Source organism: Myotis daubentonii, chromosome 10, assembly GCF_963259705.1.
Source record: "Myotis daubentonii chromosome 10, mMyoDau2.1, whole genome shotgun sequence".
In the NCBI taxonomy this organism is placed as follows: domain Eukaryota; kingdom Metazoa; phylum Chordata; class Mammalia; order Chiroptera; family Vespertilionidae; genus Myotis; species Myotis daubentonii.
In genome coordinates this window covers 69,715,527-69,739,898 of record NC_081849.1, presented here as the reverse complement: position 1 = coordinate 69,739,898, position 24,372 = coordinate 69,715,527, and the positions used below count along the sequence as shown (strand labels likewise).

Sequence of the window (24,372 nt, the reverse complement as noted above, 5' to 3'; positions counted from 1 at the left end):
GAAGAGGGTAACTTTTCTGACTTTTAAATATATTAAACCTGCAACTTTAACATTGACTTTGCCCAGGACAGAATTGTGGCTCAGGAAGGTAAAGTCAGTAATAGTGGTTGAAAGCTATTCAATCTAGGTTTTTCAGTTTCAAGTTGTATAAACACTTTCCTGCTATTGATTGCTGGAATTCCTATCTGCCTGGCTGTGGCTGACAGGAAAATAAGTGTCCATGCAACTGCGCCAGAGGCACAGACAGATTTCAACCTGACGTGCCCTGCCGGTGACAAAGAGCCCACTCTGCAACTTCTGCTCCCAGTTGTCAGTCCATTGAAGAGAGTGACTGACCTCAAAGCTGGACTTCTAATGTCCTTGCACAGGCTTTATTGTCACTGGGTGGGAGGTGAAATGTTTTTCATATTTTGTAAGTAGCACATTCAATTGCATAAATGGGGGTATAATTAAACATCAAAAATGACAGATCTGCAGAGAATCCATCATCCATCATCAACAGTATTAGGGAATCAACATTTTCTTGATTATAGGTTTATCATAAAGACAGCCTTGGTTTATAAACATTATAACTAAATATATATTTTTTTAAATCCTCACTCGAGGATATTTTTCCATTGATTTTTAGAAAGAGCGGAAGGCAGAGGGAGAGACAGGGAGAAACATCAATATGAGAGAGACACATAGATTGGTTGCCTCCTGCACACACCCGAGCAGGCGTACCCTTGACCGGAATCAAACCCAGGACCCTTCAGTCTGAGGTCTGATGCTCTATCCACTGAGCAAAACCAGCCAGGGCTAACATTAACTAAATATTAAAGTTGCAAATGAAAATGTATGGTTATTTAAGGTATTGAATTTAATGTTATCACTTCAGTTGTAAACTGTCTTAATCTAGGCATATTATATTTTATATTTATGATATCTACACTATAAACTTGATACAGCAACTTAAACTAGACAGTTACTATTTTTTTTTCTCTTTATAAGTTAACTATAAGAAATTAGACTTTTTCCAACAAAAATACTCTATGGACCAAAAGGGATAACTACAATATTCACATATCTATTCATGTAGATTTCACAAATAAAACTATTATTCAGAACCACTATACCTTGTGAAAATAACTGTCTTAGAGATGAGATTCACATTTTTTGAACAATTAAAACAAGCCATGTAGACTGGCATAGTCCAATTCAAATGGACAAAGTATCTTTGTTGTGGTGTAAAATATCTCTCATTTCAAGTAATATTATATAAAGTAAATTGAGGTATTTTAAATATTCTGATTAATTTTTTCCAAAAGATGTCTTTAAGAAATACTGGGATATAATTCTAATTAAAATTACCTTTACATTTGCATGAATGATTGATCTCAATTTTCTGCTTGGCCTGATAATGCCTACACTGGTATTGATAGTAATAGAACTGGATGCAATTTGAGGGACATTAAACTATTACATTCACCTGTATGATGATCTCAGCAATTATTTGGAATCTGAAACTGTTAAATGCCAGTCTGATCTAACATAGGACATGGCTGATTAAATTATAAATAATTTCTTAATTATGGTGGTGATACCCAAAAGATGAAGTGGAGAAATGTAGAGAGAGATATGATTTAAGCAAAAACAAACAAAAGGATAACCATTTGAAGTATAATGATAATGAGGACATTTTCTTTTAGAGTTATAGTCGATGTCCAATTCAATTAACTACAAACCAGCAGCATATCTTTACTTGAAGAACACACACCTCAATGATCAAGAAAGTAGGAAGCCTTGTTTTCTGATATATGGATGTCTCACTTCTATGACCGATAATTAGAGCAGAGAAGAGAGGTTTGAGTTAAATATTGTTTCCCACTTTGGATGCCAGCTCAAAAGGTGTTGAGGAAGACGAGGGAAAACTGAAGAATTAGAATAAGGCAAGGGTCAGAAAACTATGCTCTGCAGGTCAAATTCAGCCAGCTGATTGTTTTTATAAATAAAGTTTTACTAAAACATCGCTATGCCCATTAATTTAAGTGACATCTATGTTTGCTTTCAGGTTACAATGGTTGAATTGAGTAATTGTGACAGAGGCCCTATGTCTCCCTCCCCCTCCTCCTCCCCCAAATATTTGCTATCTGGCTTTTTATGGAGTTTGCCAATATCTCGATTAAGGAAAATGTTCTTATTCTCTGAATTTTGCAAGGAAGTGTATTAAAGATGAGATCTGGCATGTCAGCTATCTCAGTTCCCTTTCCTCATATGAAACTGCCTTGGATTTCAGGTATAATAAGCTTTGGCACAGTACAGTCTGCTTCAGTGAAGTGAGACACGCTAGCATTTATTGGAAACATTTAATGCTGATAAATGCACCCAGAAACTGCAGATACATTATTATTAAAGTATTTGTATGCTGTAATTGGTCAGCCATGTAGTGGGACTTAGGGGTCTTAAACACTTTAAAAGTGATTTCCCTTTATTTTTGCAATTAAAGATCGCTCCATGTATTTAATCTTACTTTTTTCATCTTTTGAGCGTCCACATGATATTAGATACTATGTTAGAAGGTGTGGCAAAATGAGGTAAATTCTCTTTGACTGAAAATGACTGGCTGTGGTATCAAAATTGGGGCTTTTCCAATTGAAAATGGTGGGTCAAAGTATTCAAGACCAGTGTTGATAAGGAAGATAGATGCTCACGGGCAGGGAGAACATGGGCCTTATTCATCTATGCATCCCTAGCACACAAAAGGGCTTGATGCCTATTAAAAACCCAGTAACTGTTTGAATATTGTTACAAAAACAATTTAGCAATAATGCAATCAATTTATAACCCTTGCCCGGCCAGCGTGGCTCAGTGGTTGAGCATCGACTTATGAATTAGGAGGTCACAGTTCAATTCCCAGAACTGGGCTTGATCCCCAGGGTGGGACCTGTAGGGGGGCAGCTGATCAATGATTCTCTCATCGTTGAAGTTTCTATCTTTTTCTCCCTCTCCCTTCCTCTCAGAAATCAGTAAAAAAAAATGTATAACCCTTGACAATCTAGATTATTATTTTAAAACAGAATGTGATTGGAGAAAACAGAGTTTGATCTTGATAAATAATGTGAATGCCTTTTGTTTTCCAACCTTTGCACTTCTTGGAAGGTATACATCTCATAAGAAAAATGTAAACTTTGTTGTTCACCCAAATAACATAAACAACATTACACAATATATAAAGAAATGTTTTCTATCAGAAAAGGGGATTCTGGAAAAATAAGTCACATATTTAACTTTTGAAAATTATGAATATTACTTGATTCCCCCCCCAAAAAATATGTATGCAGTCTAGTCCTAAATAGGGGCTTTATTTTGAATAAAAGGGTTCATAGAGGGGATAATTCATATTATGCCAGAATACATTAAGGCAATGCAACTTCCAATAATATAGAAATCCAATCTACAGAAAGAATACTATTGATTTGAAATGGGATTTTAAAAGTGAACAAATATCTAAAGTTTATTTTTTCCTTTGAATGGAAAATATGGCTGCTTCATTTAATTGTCTTTGAAATCTGGTTTAATAGAACATCTCTTCTACACCTCCGGTCAGCTCCCAACATTTTGATTGCAAAATGAAAGGCATTTACTTTGATATCTTTAATTATCACTCATTTAGAGGACAAGATGAAACACACTTTTCCAATTGGTGTTTTAAAATCTTGAGTCAAAGAAAAAGAATGACAAATTAGCCAGCTGGAAGAGGCAAGAAATAGCTAGCTAGTGCTGCTAGGTTCTTTGTGGATACTTCAAAGTAAGATGAAAGGGAAATAAAGGGACTGTTAGCCACACACGCTCCATAAATGAAATACTAACACAATTTCACGACACATTAATAACAAGTTAATATCATACTTGGAGACTTACTCAACATAATAAGTGCCATATATGGGATCATCGATTTTTTCCCAGCCATATGGAAGCTCTGAAAAATAAAAAGTTATTTCTTTTAGTAAATAAGTAACATACATCACCATTTCTAATAAAAAGTAATATAATTTAACTGTTCGTGAATTGCAGAAATAATCTACCAAAGTGGAATAAAGCATTCAGAGTCAGCACCAAATTTCAGACACATATTTTAGGAACTATTAGAAGCACCGACTTGAAAACTGGCAGTTAAAACACAGAGCTCTCTTCTCTGCAGATGTACTGCTGCGTCTAGCTGTTTATCCCACGCCAAGCCGTAGGCTGGCACGTCCTCATGCTATCACCACTAAGGCAATACAGAAGGCACACTGCTTTCCTGAAAGGGCATACGGCTTTCTTATTTATGTGTATTGTTAAAAGGATAGTTTCAGAATAAAGACCATATTTTGAAAATATATTTCTGAAGATAGCAAATATTTTTTTCTGGTGAATGTAACACAGACATTATAAATTCTCCATCGATATCCCACTAGTCAAGATGGTTAGCTTGCTGTTCTCTCCACATGGGTCAGATTTTGAGTACTGCCAATATACTTTTGGGCATATTTTCATAAAGTCTAAAATTCTACACACATTTTCCTTAGCAATATGGTTCATATTTCCAATTCTCCATGGGTAATTTTAAGTCACATATATTTAAAATAGCAACAATGCCCTAAATGCTACTATAGGCAAAAGCAGGCTCTTTGAAAACCAGGCTTTGCTTCATGATACACGGACCCTTTATAATTATTAATATTGTAATACATATTGACTGCAAAGTATAGTTATAAAAAAAACTAGAATCACTTGCAATCCCTCCATCCAGGATAACCACCATTAATATTTTGATGCATATTCTTTATACATGCAAATACTATTTTTAAGAAAGTAAATCCTAGAGTACATATTATTTTTATAGCCTACTTCTATTAAACAAACTATCAAGGGCATCTTTCAACATAAATAAATGTTACTGAACAATATCAGTTTTAAAGTGGCAGTCTCGTAGTCTGTGGTATGGCCAGTCTTCGTAATCCAGCGGCCTTCTATTATTGAACAATGGGACTTTCCAGTCTTTACCTATTACATATCATCTGTGTTGGATTTATTAAAACTTCAATCTGTCATCACTTTCCTGGTAATTTAGCAATGATAAATTCCCCGAGATAGGATTTGGGATTAAAGAGCATGTACTCTTTCATGGCTTTTGATATACAGCCAGATTACTACCTTCGCACTCACAAAAGAGAACCGATTTATCATCTCACTGAGTGACTTTGTTTCTCTGTGCCATCAAATTAAACACAGGTACGTAATTCCCCATCCAAAACTTTTAGGGACAGAGATAGGTTTTGAAATTCAGTATTTCTCCAATTTTAGAAAGTTAACATGATGCAAATGATTTCTAATTTATAGCACTCCAAGCAGAGTCTGGGAAGCACTTTATAATCAAAACATGAGTAATTTGTACAGCCAAAATTACATGATTTACACTAGGAGGCATAAATGACTATTTCATATCAGTTTGCACTGGTTTGCTGCCATTGTGTCCAGATTAGGTTCTGTTTTGCTGCCAAATAAGTTACAAAAAGCAGTTTTTCGTGCTTTTGAATTCTAGATATGCAGATAAAGAATTATGTGTCATTATTTTGAAAATCAATCAAATTATTTTTTAAAATGGCAGCTCATAGTTGTTTTAAATTACCTTTCTTGGATTTCTAGTTAGTTTGAACATTTTTCATTTGTCCATCTTTGGACAATTATTTTTTTCTTTTGTGCATTTCTCATTAATTTTTATTCATAAGAGCTCTTTACTTACTAAGGATACTAATTCTTTACCACATAGGTTGCACATATGTTAAAAGTTTGTTTAAGTTTTAATTTTTCTGAACATTTCTTTTAACATATAGAAGTTTGGTAAGTTTTTCATTGTTTTCCTCGATGGTTTCTATCATTGGAGCTTAGCTTAAATACTGAAGAAATTTTTCTAGTGTTTCTTTTTTTTTTAAAGTCTAGATTATGACTTTGTTTAATAATTCTTAGGTTAGTTATATCTTAATAAAATCAAAACATCAAGTTGTGGAGTACCTTATGAAACTTTTCTTTCAAAACGATAATGAGAGCAAACTTTTGCTGGGTATTTATCATGGTTCAGGTACTGATGAGTTTCCATGTACTAAATCATTTTACCCTAACAACAGCTCAGAATTTAAAATGCCTGTACTCTGGTTCCAGCAATTTTACCCAACTTAGATATCAATTTAGACACCGTGTTTAACACAGCATAAATAACATTTAATTAAGATTAAGTAGAATAATTTTCCAGATGGTTTTCACTAAATCCTTCAAGCTACTGGAGAATCTGGCTATGAAAATGAAGAATCCATTTGACAAATACTTATTGGGTGCCTTTTACAAGCAGTGAAGTGCCTTTTACTTAAGTAAAAGAATATATAGAAGACAGCAATCAATATTATGGATATGTGTTATTAATATGGATGAATATACAGATTCATATTTAAATAAGTTTAATATAATTTCATGAATGCAATACAAAATATCATATTCAATATAGAATAAAAGCCTAATATGGTTAATTTTATGGATAGTAGTCTTACTTTTTTTTTTTTAATATATTTTATTGATTTTTTACAGAGAGGAAGGGAGAGAGATAGAGAGCCAGAAACATCGATGAGAGAGAAGCATCGATCAGCTGCCTCCTGCACATCTCCCACTGGGGATGTGCCCGCAACCCAGGTACATGCCCTTGACCGGAATCGAACCTGGGACCCTTCAGTCCGCAGGCTGACGCTCTATCCACTGAGCCAAACCGGTTTTGGCCTAGTCTTACTTCTTAATGGCATTGTTACATGGAAGCATTTAATAGTCCAATTTTTAAAATTATCTTTTATAATATCAACTATTTCTTCATGTATTCCTTATCTTTGGCTCTTTCTTGAGTAAATTACTAATTCTAAGCATTGTATTCTGGAAGTACAGATTTCATTGTTTCTTTATCTTTGTAGATTTATAGCACCAAAGGTTCTGCTAACATGTACTTATCCTTTCCTCTTGCCATCATGAAGTATTCATCAGAATTTAGAGAGAATGTATTTTCTTTTTTAATATATCAATATATTGTGTTTGTTTGCCTGCTTGTTTCATATTTCCAAAAGGAACTGTTAATTTGTGCCTCCCCAAATTATATGTTATAAACACTTGTACTTTAAAATAAACTATTAGAGGTCCTTAACTTAAATTTTGAGACAAAATGATACACTATAACTCCAATCATCTGTTCCAAAGGGCTGCCATTTATTTCATTTTAAATATTTGCAAGGGATTGATAGATGAATGTTACAAGAAACCAGTAACACATACATACATTACTTCATTTGTAATTGTGGTAGAATGGGTATAAAAATCTATAGCCAATATTGTAATAGCTGTGTGTATTTATTATACACTAGAGGTCTGGTGCACGAAATTCGTGCATGGGAGGTATCCCTCAACCTGGCCTGCACCCTCTCCAATTGGGGACTCCTCGGGGGATGTCCGACTGCCGGTTTAAGCCCGATCCCATTGAGATCGGGCCTAAACCAGCAGTCAAACATCACTTTTGCAATCCAGGACCTCTGGCTCCTAACCGCTAACCTGCCTGCCAGCTTGATCCCCCTAACCACTCAGATATTTACATTACAATTCATAACAGTAGCAACATTACATTTACGAAGTAGCAATGAAAATAATTTTATGGTTGGATCACAACATGAGGAACTGTATTTAAAGGGCCAGAAGATTGAGAACCACTGCAACTGCTCTCCCTTGCCAGCCTGATCGCCCTAACTGCTCTCCCCTGCTGGCCTGATCGCCCCTAACCACCCTCACCTGCTGGCCTGATCGCCCCTAACCACCCTCCCCTGCCAGCCTGATCACCCCTAACTGCCCTCCCCTGCCAGCCTAATTGCCCCTAACGATCCTCCCCTGCCACCCTGACCACCCCAACAGCCTCTTCCTTGGCCCCTGTCACCGTGGCTTTGTCCAGAAGGAAGACCAGACGACCGGAAAATGTCTGGTCTATCCAGTCTAATTAGCATACTACCCTTTTATTAGTATAGATGCATGTGCATTTATATGTATGTATATTCATATATATGAACATGTATGTGTGTATATATACGTGTTCACCTGCATGTGCATGTACAAGGGTGTTTGTGTGTATCCCTTTTAATGACATTTTTCCTGAGCAGCAAAGAAAGGTCTAGGCTAGAATGGTAATTACAAAAACACATATTTTTCTTCACTCATAAAAAGACAAGTCAGAAAATAAATTTTTAAAGATTATAAACTGGAATATATTTACACTTAGATAATGAAAATTTGAGAAAAATCTTTCACTGTGAAAAGTGAGCTATTTGGACTTGGAGTTAAGTTTCAAAAATCAATTGCTTCTTTTTAAAATAAAGCTAATAAATGGAAAAGAAATTTCCAGTTTTTGACTATTTGCTTAATCAGACAAGCATGTAGTTTGGAGCTCTTAGGTCCTGGGTTACTTAGAACACTTTATTTAACAATACCTGACAAATTTACAGATGATTAAGGTCACACTGATGAAAGAATAACATATACTATGCAAAGGGAAAAATAAACACTCGAGATCAGCAAGGTTAATGCTGCATTAAGAACTGTTTAATTGAGATTGTTTTCAGGCCATGGGAACCATGGAGCAAATTCCATGATTAGGTATTCCTACAGTGATCCCTTCTGCAGAAGTCGGTGTAACCGTCTAGATTAATTTGTAGTCAGTCATATAAGCTTTGTAAGATTGCAATAGAATCAAAATATTCAGTAGGCATTCTGTTCGGCCAGGATTCTGCCACAGCTACTATGGTATATTTTGTACTTAGCTTCTCTTTCAAAATTTTATTTATTTGCTTATTTGTTAGGTTCACTTTCATTGCAGGAAATAGAGACTCCTTTATGCTAACTCACACAAACCAAACCAAACAGTTTTTAGGCTGCAACTGGAAAACTTGTAGAAGACAAGGTCAGTATTTCTTATGGAAATGGGACCCAAATAAAGCTGTAAGGAACCTGGGAGGCACTAACTCAGGATATTTCAGAAAGTCCCTTCTGTCTGTCCTACTTTGTCTTTTAAACTATGTCCTTTATCTCTGTGTCTGTGTTTCTTTCTCTTTTACTAGCTGGCTACCTCTGTTGCTCAACTTGAATATGTCCTGCCGTGTCTACCCTGAACTTGACTCTATGTTGCTTTTTGAAAAAATATGTTTTTAGAGAGAAGAAGGGAGAGGGAGAATGAAGACAGAGACAGAAACATCGATGTGAGAGCAGAGCATCGATTGGCTGCCTCCTGCATGCCCCCTGCATGCCCCCTACTAAGGACTGAGGAATCAACCAGCGACCTCTTGGCTCTTGGCTTGACACTCAACCACTGAGTCACACCGGCCGGGCTGTATGTTACTTTTTATCTCAAGCACAGCTTCTATTGCATGATCTCTCAGTTTACCAATTCTGTATTCCAACCCATAAAGAATTCACTAATTCAGTTCATTTTCTTCAAAATAGATCCAAGTGTTTGGCCAGATCAATGTATGGCTGCCTTCAAGTTAAGAACACAACCACAGAATAATCGTTTATGTGTGTGGGTTGGGCCCTTAGGTAGATACAGAGCCACATCTGTGGCAACCGATAAATTCACCGGTCAGTACTCTTCAAAGTGTCAAGGTCATGAAACAGAAAGGCTGAGGTACTGTCATACTGTGGAGGACCTGGAGACAGGGAACCTAAATGCACTGTAGGATTCTGGGTAGGGTCTTGGACCAGAAAAGGGACATTCATGACACAGTTAGCAAGATTCAAATAAGATTTGTACATTAGTTCCTAGTCTATATGAATATTAATTTCTTGGTTTCAATAATTATATTATAAATGATGTTAACATTAGGGGAAGCTAGGCAAAAGGTATGTGAAAATACTTTGCACTGTTTTTGCCATTTTCTTGAAATCTAAAATAATTTCAAAATAAAAACACTGATACTTCTAACATTGAATTCATTAGGATAGTGTTAAATTCTTAAACAAAATGAGAATGCAGAATTTTTGTATTTATAGTCTTCTATATTATGTTGATTTTTTTCTATAGACTTTTCCAAGATAGTGACTTTCAATTTTATTATTTTACCATTTTTTTCATGTTGTCTATCTTTCTGCTGGAAAAACTAGGTGAATACCACATTCACATTTAAAAGTTACTGCATCTTGAAACCTAGAAAATATAGATTTAATAATATGAGTGAACAATCTGAGGCCAGGATTTGTTCCTTTTCTGGGAGGCAGTGTCTGTACAGGCCATAGCCTGGGTTATGTTAATTCACATAAGGTTCTGTCTAGGCCATCCTGGTGGGCAGTTTACAATTCTCCTCAAAGCCAGGAAAGCAGACCAGTTTTGGAAGCATACAAAGTACTAATTATTGGAGAGGAATAGGGACCAGAAGGGAAGACCATTTCCTTTAACTCTATATTATTTTATTTGGACTACATTTAATTTTTAATTGAGGCTCTTGCTATTTTTTCTTATAACAGAACATAAGAAACATACAATTTTCCCTAGGTCAAATGATATAATGCATAGTACACAATATGGTAATAGCTAATACTAATTTAAATGTTTTCCTCCAATCTTCATTGGGATATATATATATATATCACAAATTGAAAAATACAACTAAATTTTCCTGAAAATGTTACACAATTTTTACTCCCAAGTAGTTCTGAAGAATGTGAGTTTTTACAAGAAACACATTTTTAGAATGAAAGAAAAAGAAGAAGGAAAAAGATACTGGTTAAGAATAAAAATATAAAAAACCTTTATTATATCTGCCTTTCTTTACCTTCATTCAAAATGCAGTTGCAATTATAAAAGTAAATTCTGGATACATTCTTGTTTTTAACAAAATTCATATAATAATGGTAAGTTAATTATAGTCCCATTTCCCTACATAAAGATAAAGTTGAGAGTGTGTATCCTTCCAGACTTTTTTCTGTGTGTATTAGGACTCAAACTGGCCCCTCTTTATCAGAGAATTTTTTTTTCATTCCGTCAGGAAAATAAACAAAACAATAAACTGTGCAACCTAAGATTAAAAATAGAAAATGTTGTTCATTTATGTTCTTTGTATGACATGAAAGAGTACAAACTCTTTTGATTTCGTGGAAATACAGGTTGTGAGATCTTCACTCATGGGCCTATAGGAACTTTACTATTTCTATAGGGGAAAGAACTAGCTGAGCTGTATTTTGCTGTACTGACCTCCAATTCATGTTATCATGCAGATTCAGCCTGAGGTTTTTATTACCACGGTATTATACTGCATTTTTAAATTATTGACCATGATTCCATGGGCTTGTCCTTAATAATAATAATAATAATAAAAATACAATTGCAGAAACCATTCCAAATAAATGTATCCCTTAATGTATCTGACCAAACTTGAGTAGAAAATGTACAAGATTATCTGACAGATATTGGTACACAAAGAAATGTTTTGGGCATTCAAGGGCCATTTTCTACTTGGGGAAACGCTGTCAAACATAGATGTGAACTTTTGAAATGCTAACGTAAACATGACAGAGTAATCTGTTTGAGATGGTGACAGGAGGTGGTGGTAGGAAGGCACGGCACAAAAAAGATGTTGTCTGCTAAGGACTTAGAGAGTCATATCTGGTTTATGTTTTCAAGATGTATTAGAAGGTCAAAAGGCGATGAACCGAGAAGATTTTTGTTTTTGATTTTAATATTCCTAGAGCACTGATTTAAAGAAAGATTTAGAAAGCAACTATAGGCTTATGATTTCAAAATATACAGCTCCAGTTTATCTTAACTTTTTTTAAAAAAAATATTTGTATTGATTTCAGAGAGGAAGGGAGAGGGAGAGAGAGACAGAAACATCAATGATGAGAGAGAGTCATAGATTGGCTGCCTCCTGCATGTCCCCCACTGGGGATCAAGACTGCAACCCGGGCATATGCCCTTGACCCAAATCGAGCCCGGGACCTTTTAGTCCACAGGCCAACGCTCTATTCACTGAGCCAAACCAGCTAGGGCTATCTTCACTTTTGTGAGTTTACATTAGTACATCCATTGATCTGTCCATTTATTATTATTATCCACTTAAATTTATTTATTGAAACATACTGAGCTTCTATGTTGTAAAGGCTGACATTTAAGTGTTAACCTCTCCACTAACCCTGAAAAACCCTAACAAAAACCACCCAGAACCCATGCCTACAACATAATTAGGTGAAAGAAAATACCATGAACTTCAAACATTAGAGATAAGCAGAAACATAAATGCCCCAATCCAGCAGCACCAACCATCCAGGGGCCCATTCTGGATCAGAAATGGTGGTGAGCATGCAGAAAAGAAAAAAGGGGGCCAGGCGCCTGGGGTGGAAAAACAAACAAAATCACCCTCAGAAAGGTAAGCTCCCATCCGGAGTGGAGAAAATGTTGATAATAGACCTAATTGATCAGAACACAACTACAACTGAGGAATTGGGAAGAAAAAAAAGAGGTTTGGAAGTGAGCAGAATAAGAGGTGGAATCTTGGGAAGGCACTACTTAATAAGAAGACAAAGGTGATGTTGATGGAGAAATGGCCCTTGGAAATTTGAAAATTTGGTTATGACAGGAAAGAAGCATAAGGTAGAAATTCAGCATCTGCAGAAACAAAAGGGAATCTTAAGATTATAAGACATATCAACTACTCCATCTGCAGAAAAAAAAAAAAAGAAAAAAGATAAAAGATGTCATCCATTAAAAAATCAGTAATTCACAAGAGAAACAGAAGAGGGTGCTCACGGACCAAGGATATAGTATTCCACCAAAATCCTTTATTTTTGCTTCTATGAAACTGTTATTGCTGGTCTAGGATCCCCCCCCCCCTCCAAATTAATAGAAAACAGCAGACAATATTCATACAATATTACTATCAGAAATCAGAATTAAGAGTCAAAATAATACAGCTAATGAAAATTTGTTGTCTTTCCTCACAATAAACATAAAAACAAAATACAAATGAGAAAACTGTAATGAATTCTTAAGAAAATTTGAAAAAAATCACTTATAAGTATAAAAGAACATTTTGAATAAGAAATTTAAAAGTTCTGAATAGAAATGGGCAAAAAACAGAGAGTTAAGGAGAGTTGGGGGAAAAAAGAATTTATCAATTAAAACTAAATTACAAAGTACTCAAGAGAGGATAGATTAAGTTAGAAATAAAATAAGGACTATTGAGGCAAGACATAGTAATAGACATTAGAACAAAATGAAATGTAAAAAGAATCAGAAAAAAATTAATATAGAAGATAGGCAAAGATAATACAGTATATGTATAATTGGAATACACAAAGAAGAAAATAATATAACTACTACTTGAAACTATAATAAAAAAATTTTCAAAAATAACTAATTCTGTTTGCTGAAAGGGTTTTCCACATGCCTGGAACATTATCTCAGAACAGTGAATTTCAAGATATATGCCCGTTAGCCATTAGACTTAAAAGCAAAAAACAAAAAACTGGCTAGAAGATAAGTTTCTCCCAATGGAAGAAACACACCAAGTTGATATTATCACAGTAGGCAGTTAGTTATTAATAAAAGGAAGAGAGCAAATGGAACCAGCCTGATTAAGTAAGAAGAGGCAGCTTTACAGTCACCCTGGGGAGACTGCCCCATTAATGGGGGAGGGGAGAAAATGGCATAGGGGGAAGTCCTTTTACTAAGCCCACCTTCCACACAAGAGAAGCTAAATGATGAGGCATGTGCGATAGAAGCCAAAATATTCCATAAAAGAGAAGGAGGCTACGCTGATAAATTTTTTGAAAAAGACCAGATAGTATAAGGGCACAAATCCTGGAAAATCCATGAAAGGGATTAGATAGTTTGAAAGAAAGTCTGTCCCTTCTGAAACCCAAGGAAATATAATTAAAGCTTAACAAAAGCCCATCTCCAGAGGGGCAGCCACATGGTCTGGGCACCATGGAGCCTTGGCAGAAGACACACAGATGAGGACATGAAGCACAGAGAAGTTAAGTAACTTGCCCAAGGTCACACAGCTAAGAATTTTAATTGCCTGATGAAAGCAGAGACTGAGCTGGGCTACTGGAGTCTCAGGTGTCGGGCTGATGGCACTGCAGCTCTGGGTCCTGATCCTTCTGAGCACACGTGTGGGCATGAGGTCCTGGGACTAGATTTCTTTAGCAGTGAGATGGTGAAGCAGCTGGTCTGGGATGGGGCATCAGGCATGGGACCTGGAGGCAGACTGGCAACATCAGCCAGTGTCTGCTGCTGGACCCATCAGGGAAGTTCCTCATGGATTGCAGCAGCCTTTCCAGGGGCATCTGTGCCCTGAATGCCATTTCTTCTCTGTTGTCTTACTTTTGCTTTCTTTTCTCCTAAATTCTAAGGGTCCCCACATGACTTGTGACCAGGGGAGCAGTGGGCTTTAAGGGCTCTCCTTTGGCTGCTGTAAGTCTCCTTTTCCTTTTTTGGGTCTAGGCAGCCCAGTCTAAGCTTACTCCCAGTGCTGTGATCTGGCTGCTTCTATAGTAAGCCCTTCCTTTGTGTTCATGTCAATAAATCTTGCCACTACCGCTCCAATCCTCCTTTGCAAGTGTCCCTGCATTTCCCCCCCATGGCACCAGAGGAAACAATTTCCTCTGGTATCAGTTTCACATCTCAGGAACAACATACACACTTGACAACAGTGAAGCAGTATTTTAAATAATTTCAAATAAAGATTGAGCCACGGATTTTATACCCAGCCAATCTGTCCTTCAAGTATCAACACACACACACACACACACACACACACACACACACTCACTCACTCACCGCCAACCCGCCCCCCACCCCCCAGGTTTATATTACGCAAGCACTCAGGAATACAGTATCCAAGGATACTTCCTGAGGTATCTACTTAATGGAACCAACTTTAATTCAAAATCTGACTGGAGGAAAGGACTAATAGTATCATTTAACACATTTAATTTTAGATCCAAGTGTAGAGCAAAGGTGGAAACAAAGGTTGGAATAATATGAAAATAATATATGTTTCAATGCTGCTGAAATAATGCAATTTAAAAAGGGAGGAGAAAAAAGAGAATAACCAATGATTTCATTAACTGTTGCTTAGGTCTGTGGTTGGCAAACTGTGGCTCGCAAGCCACATGCGGCTCTTTGGCCCCTTGAGTGTGGCTCTTCCTAAGCCTTAGGAGTACCCTAATTAAGTTAATAACAATGAACCTACCTATATAGTTTAAGTTTAAAAAATGTGGTTCTCAAAAGAAATTTCAATGGTTGTACTGTTGATATTTGGCTCTGTTGACTAATGAGTTTGCCGACCACTGGCTTAGGTAATAGGTGGGCATCACAGCATATCATTTAAAACTAATGCCTAAATAAGGGCCTTAAAAAAGGTATCAGGATGGCCCTAGTTGGTTTGACTTAATGGATAAAGCATTGGCCTGTAGACTGAAGGGTCCCAGGTTTGATTCCAGTCAAGGGCACATGCCTGGGTTGCAGGCTCAATACCAGGCGTGCAGGAGGCAGCCAATTAATGGTTCTCTCTCATCATTGATGTTTCTATCTCTCTCTCTCTCCCCTCTTCCTTCCTCTCTGAAATCAAAAAAAAAATATATATATTTTTAAAAAGGGGTAAGTATAATGGCAATCATTAGAACACAAATAAAAACTATTCTAAATACCAAAACAAACAAACAAACAAATCCCAAAGAAAACAGATTACAGAGAGAAAGAAACAGGCAATATAATAGGATATGCTTAATAAACATAACATACAACACTATGACAGAGTTAAAACAAAACATAAAAATGAATGCTTAATATTTTCTAATTAGCTCATGAAAAAACCCAACTCCATGCTGTAAAGAAGAGACATATTTCAGCAAAGTGACTCAGAAAAGCCAAATGGTTAGGCAAAGTTTTACATGACATGAAAAAAAAAGAAGTAAATAGGGATTACGGTCCTGTTATTAACTGCAGAATTCAGTTCAAATGCATTAACCAGGCAAAAATTACTACTTTTTAACAATAAAGATCACAAAATATAACATCAATATCTGTATATTAAATAATACAAACCATCTTTATAAAATAGAAACTATAGGATTTGCAAGGAGGAATAGAAATACACTAATAACAGATATTTAAGACTGCTCTTAGTCTAAGATAGGTCAAGTTGACAAAATTACAGATATAGAACTAAATATAGCATAATTAATTAGGCAAATCTTTTGGTTTTCCCCACTACCTCCTTCTCTTTTTTGAGTTTCACACTCCAATAATAGAGAATATACTAATATATTCCTCAGAAGTACTAATACACATGGAACAATCTCCAAAATTATCTACATATTAGATTACAACAAAGTCTCAGTAAATTCCACAAAGCAGAAATAATACAAACAATAATATCTGACCATAATGCAATAAAATTTAGACATTCATAACAAAGTAATCATCAAAGGAACTTGCATCTAGAAATTAAAAACTCTAACAACTATTGCATCAAAGAAGAAATGTAAATGGAAATTGAAGTATTTCTAAAAGTAATGAATGAAAACACTAAGTAGCAAAATCTATAAGATACTATATACACACACACACATAAGGACAGCAATATTGAAAGTGAATTCCCAGTTCAAAAAGGTAGAAAGCCCCCCCCCCTCCCCGGCCATTGGCTCAGTTGGTTGGACATCGTCCTGTGCACCAGGAGGTTGCCCATTTGATTCTTGGTCAGAAGGGGCACATGCCTGGGTTTCTGGCTCAATCCCCAGTGGGGCACATGCAGAAGGCAGCCAATCTATGTTGTACTTTCATCAATGTTTTTCTCTCTCTCACCAATAAAACCATGTGAAAAAAAAAAAGTGGAAAAGGAACAATGAAGGAATCCCTCTAGAAATACATACATAAGAAATACTAACAATAAAAACATAAATTCGTATGATAGAAAATAGAAAAATAACTTCAATCAAAATGGTATTTCTTTTAAAAAATTAGCAAAATAAATCTAATTTAAGATTTAAAAGAGGCAAGTTACATATAACGAAGTAAGGAATAACAAAACAGATACAATCATAAAAAAATACTTTGTACAAACCTATGTTAGCAAAATTAAAAAACTAAATGAAATAGATAATTTCTTAGGAAAATATAACATGAAATTGGTGTCAGTGGAGATAGAATGGTTAAATAGACAGGTTTTTAGTCAATTTACCATAGTAAACTCCAAATGGAAAAGGAACAAATGAAACAATGAATCCTACAGATAAATCCCTTTATAAACTGGGTATGAGGAAAGGCATTTATTTTATGACTCAAACTTGACAAATGTGACTACTTAAAAGCAAAAAAAGAATCCTTGTATAGTTCAAAACACCATAATGTTAAAAGGTAAATGACAAACTCAGAGAAAATATTTATAACATACCAATAATAAAGGTTGACTCTCCTCCAAAGAAAACTTTTTAAAAGTGGGGGTGGGGGGGGGACAATAGAGAACTAAAAATGTGATAGAAAAATATGCAAAAGCCAAGAATAGAAAGTTCACAAAAAAGTATACACACATATCCTTTAAACATGAAAAATTCCCAACTTCCTTTATCATAAGAGAAATGTACATTGAGATATATTGCCTCATCTATCAGACTGGCAAAAATTCAAAAGCTTGACAACAAGCTTTTTGGGAAGGTTGTGGTAAAGCTGGCCCCTCATACAAGGCTGAGTAACATTATACAGCTCATACTGAGGGGAGTTTGGCAATAACTAACACAGCCAGACATACTTTTTCCTTTGATCCAACAATCTATCCTCTGGGAAGTTTCTGTAAAGTTTCATCTTCAACAATAGAAAAGGCAAATGCACAAGGTCATTCCTTGTGGTATTATTTTAATAGAAAACCATGGAAGCAGCCTAACTATCAAACTAGAGATGATTGGTTAAATGGGCATGTTATGTGCCAATGGTGATTGCTAGATAGATGCAAAACTTATCAAGAAAATCTCTAAGGTATATAATGATTTGTGGGCTATACTGCTAAACAAAAACACTCACATGCTTATTTTTGAAGAAAGAAAGAAAGAGAGGAAGGAAGGAAGGAAGGAAGGAAGGAAGAGAGGAAGGAAGGAAGGAAGGAAGGAAGGAAGGAAGGAAAGAAGGAAGGAAGGAAGGAAAGAAGGAAGGAAGGAAGGAAGGAAGGAAAGAAGGAAGGAAGGAAGGAAGGAAGGAAGGAAGAAAGAGAGGAAGGAAGGAAGGAAGGAAGGAAGGAAGAAAGAGAGGAAGGAAGGAAGGAAGGAAGGAAAGAAGGAAGGAAGGAAGGAAGGAAGGAAGGAAGGAAGGAAGGAAGAGAGGAAGGAAGGAAGGAAGGAAGGAAGGAAGGAAGGAAGAAAGAGAGGAAGGAAGGAAGGAAGGAAGGAAGGAAGGAAGGAAGAGAGGAAGGAAGGAAGGAAGAAAGAGAGGAAGGAAGGAAGGAAGGAAGGAAGGAAAGAAGGAAGGAAGAAAGAGAGGAAGGAAGGAAGGAAGGAAGGAAGGAAAGAAGGAAAGAAGGAAGGAAGGAAGGAAGGAAGGAAGGAAGGAAGGAAGGAAGGAAGGAAAGAAGGAAGGAAGGAAGGAAGGAAGGAAGGAAGGAAGGAAGGAAGAGAGGAAGGAAGGAAGGAAGGAAGGAAGGAAGAAAGAGAGGAAGGAAGGAAGGAAAGAAGGAAGGAAGGAAGGAAGGAAGGAAGGAAGGAAGGAAAGAAGGAAGGAAGGAAGAAAGAGAGGAAGGAAGGAAGGAAGGAAGGAAGAAAGAGAGGAAGGAAGGAAGGAAGGAAGGAAGGAAGGAAGGAAGGAAGGAAAGAAGGAAGGAAGGAAGGAAGGAAGGAAGGAAGGAAGGAAGGAAGGAAAGAAGGAAGGAAGGAAGAAAGAGAGGAAGGAAGGAAGGAAGGAAGGAAGAAAGAGAGGAAGGAAGGAAGGAAGGAAGGAAGGAAGGAAGGAAGAAAGAGAGGAAGGAAGGAAGGAAGGAAGGAAGGAAGGAAGGAAGGAAGGAAGGAAGGAAGGAAGGAAGGAAGAAAGAAAAAAGAGGTACACAAGGACAGCCAGAAACTCAAGGAATTGCATAACTATAAAAGGTAGGTGTGAACAGTAAAGGACTGAAAGCTAAATTGCTCATAATGAAAGGAATTCTAGGGACAAAACAGGCAGGTTTAGGGAGTCTTACAGATAAAGAGGGTCCATGGGAGAGGAATGCATAGATGGGGGCTTGGAGACGCCAAAATGCCTATCTGATTTGTGCAGAGGATAAAGGAATGTTGCAGAGAAGGGGAGAGAAAAAGGGGAGCACCATGTGGGCTTTGAGCTTTGAAACTGATACTATATAACAGTGACCAATGAGGAAAGCCCAGGGGTCCTAAATTAAGAAAAGGTCCAATTAGAAAGGGTCAGGTTCAGACAAAGAACTGCAGCATATATAAACGGGGGACAAAGGGACACAAGCCTTTTTTTAAGATTGATTTTCCCATTAGGGGAGAGAGAGAGAGAGAGAGAGAGAGAGAGAGAGAGAGAGAGAGAGAGCAGGCTTTTCCCATTTGGGGGCCCCTCCCCAGGGGTTCTCCTTTGGGGACACTCCTGCCCAGATGGAGTTTGTATCTGTTTCCAATAAACTTTTATCTTTCTTTTTTTTATTATTAAAGAAGGCTTTTTGTTTGTGAGTTTATTCTTCAAACTTCGTAGGGCAAGAACACATGGAAGAATCTTACACCTTGAATCCCACATTTCAATAATATACTATTTTATATTGAAACTATATTTTAATTATTGATTCAAAATGAATATTGATAAAACTGGAAGGTTTAAAAATTGTTTAGTCACTCTTTTCCAGGGAGTCTAGGTGAAGACCTGGGTAGGTTATGAGAAATAAATCAAATTTTTGCTTTAATTCTCCATTTTGCCTTATCAACGAGATTTTAAAGAGTTAGGAGAAACTGAGGGAAATGGCCACATTTTGCCATGGTTTGGGTGGTGGTTGTGATTGCTGTTTTCATTTTATGTCACTGAAGTGATTGGCTAATGTGTTCTTGATGAGATCTGGATAGATTAGAAAGTGAAATTTGCAATTCTTCACTGATGACATTACTTAATGTCTCATAATGTAGTATCATTCATGAGCCCTTTTTTCATTCAAGAAATATTTATTGCTCACCTACTCTGAGGGAGGCAGTGAGGGTACAGGGATAAGTCTCAACATCCTTGGAGCTGATGGTTTCAGACAGACCCAACCTTTAAACAGAAAGTTTCACCAATTTAATTCATTATAATTTATGATATATGCTACAAGGAGGAATACATGTATATTTTACTCTACCTAAACCCTAAGGTAATTTTTGAAGAGCCTGGAATTGCAGGCTGTTACATTTCATGGATATAATTAATTATGATTGATTTAAATAATCCTAATACAATAAGTCAGCAACACATTTGTCAATTGAGTATTTTAGGGTGAATTCACACAATGGATGTCATTTCTCTAGCAGAGCAGTCCTTTTAAATTTAATTAATTGGATATATACGAGGAAACCATACTGTTTAAAATCTCAGGGGACAACTAAATATTGAACATCAATACAGTAAGGGCTTGGAAAATGAAATTTAATATTTAGCTTTGTTTATTATAATAGAAGAGCTGAATTCTACTTAGGAATATGCCCTAATTTCACTTTCTAATTAATGTGGAGCCTCAGAGCATTGTTTAATTAAAATGCCACTCAGACCAGTGAAATGGATCAGACTGAGCAGGAACCTAGGGCTGTGAACGAAAGTGTGCAGAGATGAGCCAACTGTCCGTGATGGTGCTGTTGGAAGCATCTGCCGCAACACCGGGTGCAGAAGCCTCATGGCAGCTCGACGTGCCATTAGGTGCTAGCATCCATTTCTGCTTTTGCTATGAAAAACGTGGATCCTAAGAGACTTGCATGCTTTGTAGATAAGCTGGACATTTGGAAAATTGGGGTGACATGAGTTGCCATAAAGTCTCTACTTTATCTGGTCTACAGAGCTCTGTGTTTTTCAGTCAGAACAAAGACGTAATTCATATGCATTTTTGAAAAGGACACGTGAAAAAAGAAATATCAATAAAATAGGAATTGTCAACATCATTTGGGGAGAGAAAGGACGAGAGGATAGCTTCCAGAACGACCATCTGTGTTGTGGAATGTTTTTAAACATCAACAGAATAGACAAGCTGACCAGGCTCTCAGTTCAGTTTTAGACTCGTTGTAGGTGGAGAAGGTGAATAATTCTCAGCAGGACTTATCACAGATAGATTAGAGCAGCGGTTCTCAATCTGTGGGTTGTGACCCCTTTGGGGGTCGAACGACCCTTTCACAGGGGTCGTCTAACACCATCGGAAAACACATATATGATTACATAATTGTTTATGATTAATCAGTATGCTTTAATTATGTTCAATTTGTAACAATGAAAATACATCCTGCATATCAGATATTTACATTACAATTCATAACAGTAGCAAAATTACAGTTATGAAGTAGCAACGAAAATAATTTTATGGTTGGGGGTCACCACAACATGAGGAACTGTATTAAAGGGTCATGAGTGTCAAAGGTAAGGAAGGTTGAGAACCACTGGATTAGAGTGTCAAAGGTAAGGAAGGCTGGGAAAGCTTTTCTCATGGCATGAAAGGAGAAGGTAGACTAGCCAGAGTGTCACTCTAACAATGAGGTGTCTATTCCCTATTTGGTATTATTCTATGGGCACTACTGTTACCTATTAAATGCTAATGACAGAAATGCCCAAATACAGACATTAAATCATATTAACATAATCCATTTTATGTGTTAAGATTGCCCAAATGTTCTTTATCACAATAACTTCCTGTCCAGATTATTTTAGCTAGATTCCTAAGTAGAGATATTGGAACCACAGTCTTTCCCATTTTGGCAATGCAGTGCTGAAAGGGCATGAGCATCTCTGAATGTGAAGAATGTGAATGGGATAAATGTTACAGAAATACCTCCAGTTAGTTTATAATTAATCTTGCATCATCATAGTATCAGCCAGCATCAAAAAGCAACCAAGTGCCTATTCATACACACTGTACTGACATCTGCCTTATATAAGCATCCACCTCAAATGTGATATTTTGCTCAGAGGGAAATGGTAGAATTTTAGTACAAATCCCGAGTTTTCTGACCCACAAACACAAAAGAGGGCAGGATATTGTTTCCAATGATCTGGTCACTGTGATTTGTACGAATCTTTGCCTATTCAGCTTGGTCCCATCTCTGTCCCTCAGACAGAAGGACTGGATTAGATGTCAGAAATAGGGAACTGAAATCTCTACCTAATAAAATATAAAACCCTCTTTGATAAAATTATAAATTATGGTAATGAGGTATGATACAGTAATGCAAAAACTTAGAGATTTGGACCTAACAGCATGTACTGTTTTACTGCTTTGCTTCATGGTAGAAGGAAACAAAGAAACATATACACAAAAAAACGGAGGGTGAGATTCCCTAATGGTATTTGTGTTAGATATATCTGTAAAATAAAAACAAAGAAAAGGCTTGGAATAAAAAACATGATGCCCACTGTGTCTGAAAGGTGTCCAGATGGCTAAGACATTGCAAGAATTCTTGGAGAGCACGTCACCCCAGTGAGAAGTATTGCCTGCATGAAGCTGGCAGAGTCCCTCTCGGCTTGGGATGCCTGGCATGTAAAGAGTCAGTCAATCCCACAAATCAGCCCTGCAGGTTGCCTTCCACGCCAGGCTTTCAGGAAGCGTTAAGGGCCCACGTGGAGCTGGGATGTGTCCCAGTGATAACAACTGCACCGAGAGTAAATCATATGAGCAGTGACAGTGATAAGATGCAGGACTCAGCAACTCTGCAAGACTCTACATGTATACATTCAAATTAGTCGACAGCAGTGGTATTGTACAGACAAAGCACAGAGAGTTCTAGAGGACCACATGGTGTAAGTGAGGCAATCACATCATTTTTTATCTGCAATGCCCTATTGAAGCAAAAAACAAACAAAAAAATAGTGATTTGTACACAGTCATCACTAGCTAAAATATCATCCTATGTAATAAAGAGGCAATATGCAAATTAACCCTCACACCCTCACAAGATGGCTGCCGACAACCAGGCAGACGGGGGGGAGGGAGGGGGGGTAGTGAGGGACGACCAAACGACTGAACAGCAGGCTGCGTTGGGCAACCAGGCCAGCAGGGGAGTTAGTGAGGGACAACCAAATGACTGAACAAACAGGCTGCGTGGGGTGACCAGGCTGGCACGTGGGATGGGGGGACCATGAGGGGCAACCAGGCCAGCAGGGAGGCAGTAAGAAGTGACCAGGCCAGTGGGGGGGGCAGTTAGGGGTGACCAGGCTGGCGGGGTGGTGCAGTTGGGGGCGATTAGGCTGGCAGGGAGGACAGTTGGGGTTGACTGGGCTGGTGGGGGGGGGGAGGGGCATTTGGGGCAACAAGGCTGGCAGGAGGGGGCAGTTAGGGGCAATCAGGCCGGCATACAGAGGCAGTGAGGGGTGATCAGGCCGGCGGGGGGAGGGGGCAGTTAGGGGCGACCAGGCAGGCAGGTAAGTGATTAGGAGCCAGTGGTTCAGGATTGTGAGAGGGATGTCCCGGATTGGAGAGGGTGCAGGCTGGGCTCAGGGGACCCCCCTCCTGTGCATGAATTTGATGCACCGGGCCTCTAGTTGATATGATAATTGGAGTCAAGGACTTTGGTTACATTTTATTTATTACTATTTTAAAATATATTTTTATTAATTTCAGAGAGGAAGGGAGAGGGAAAGAAAGATAGAAACATCAATAATGACAGAGAACCATTGATCAGCTGCTTCCTGAATGCCCCACACTGGGGATCGAGCCCACAACCCGGGCATGTGCCTGGACCGAGAATCAAACCGTGACCTCCAGGTTCATAGGTGGTCGCACCGCACAACCACTGAGCCACAAAGGCCAGGCCAGGACTTTGGTTACTTTTTAAATGTAGTTTCAGATTCTTCTATGTTTGTGTTTTCAGAATCAAGTCTGATACACACAGGGCACACAGTCCAGAGTGCAAGTATATGCAATGACAAAAGTTTTAACAACATATTAACATACTTCTCCCCCTCCCACCATACTTCATGTGGAATCTCCCTCTTTTTAAGCAGGCACCTATTTTAGGCCAGCTGAAGTGGGGATATAAAGAGGGAGAGTCAAGAATCAATGTGTCAACAAATACACATCTATCAACAAGTGAATCTAAAAATCAAGTGAATAAATAATCTGATGAACAGAATGAACTGGTGATCATAATAGAATC

At 37.4% G+C, this 24,372-nt stretch overlaps 1 protein-coding gene across 9 annotated transcripts in view; it reads right to left on the bottom strand.

Moving 5' to 3' along the window:
- MAGI2 (membrane associated guanylate kinase, WW and PDZ domain containing 2) overlaps window positions 1-24,372 on the bottom strand; it is a 1,174,807-nt gene that overhangs the window by 279,772 nt on the left and 870,663 nt on the right. For all 9 annotated transcript variants that reach the window (XM_059712711.1, XM_059712714.1, XM_059712712.1 and 6 more), the window contains one exon: window positions 3,901-3,958. In XM_059712711.1, coding sequence (XP_059568694.1) covers window positions 3,901-3,958 — 58 coding nt within the window. The remainder of the gene's footprint in view (window positions 1-3,900; window positions 3,959-24,372) is intronic.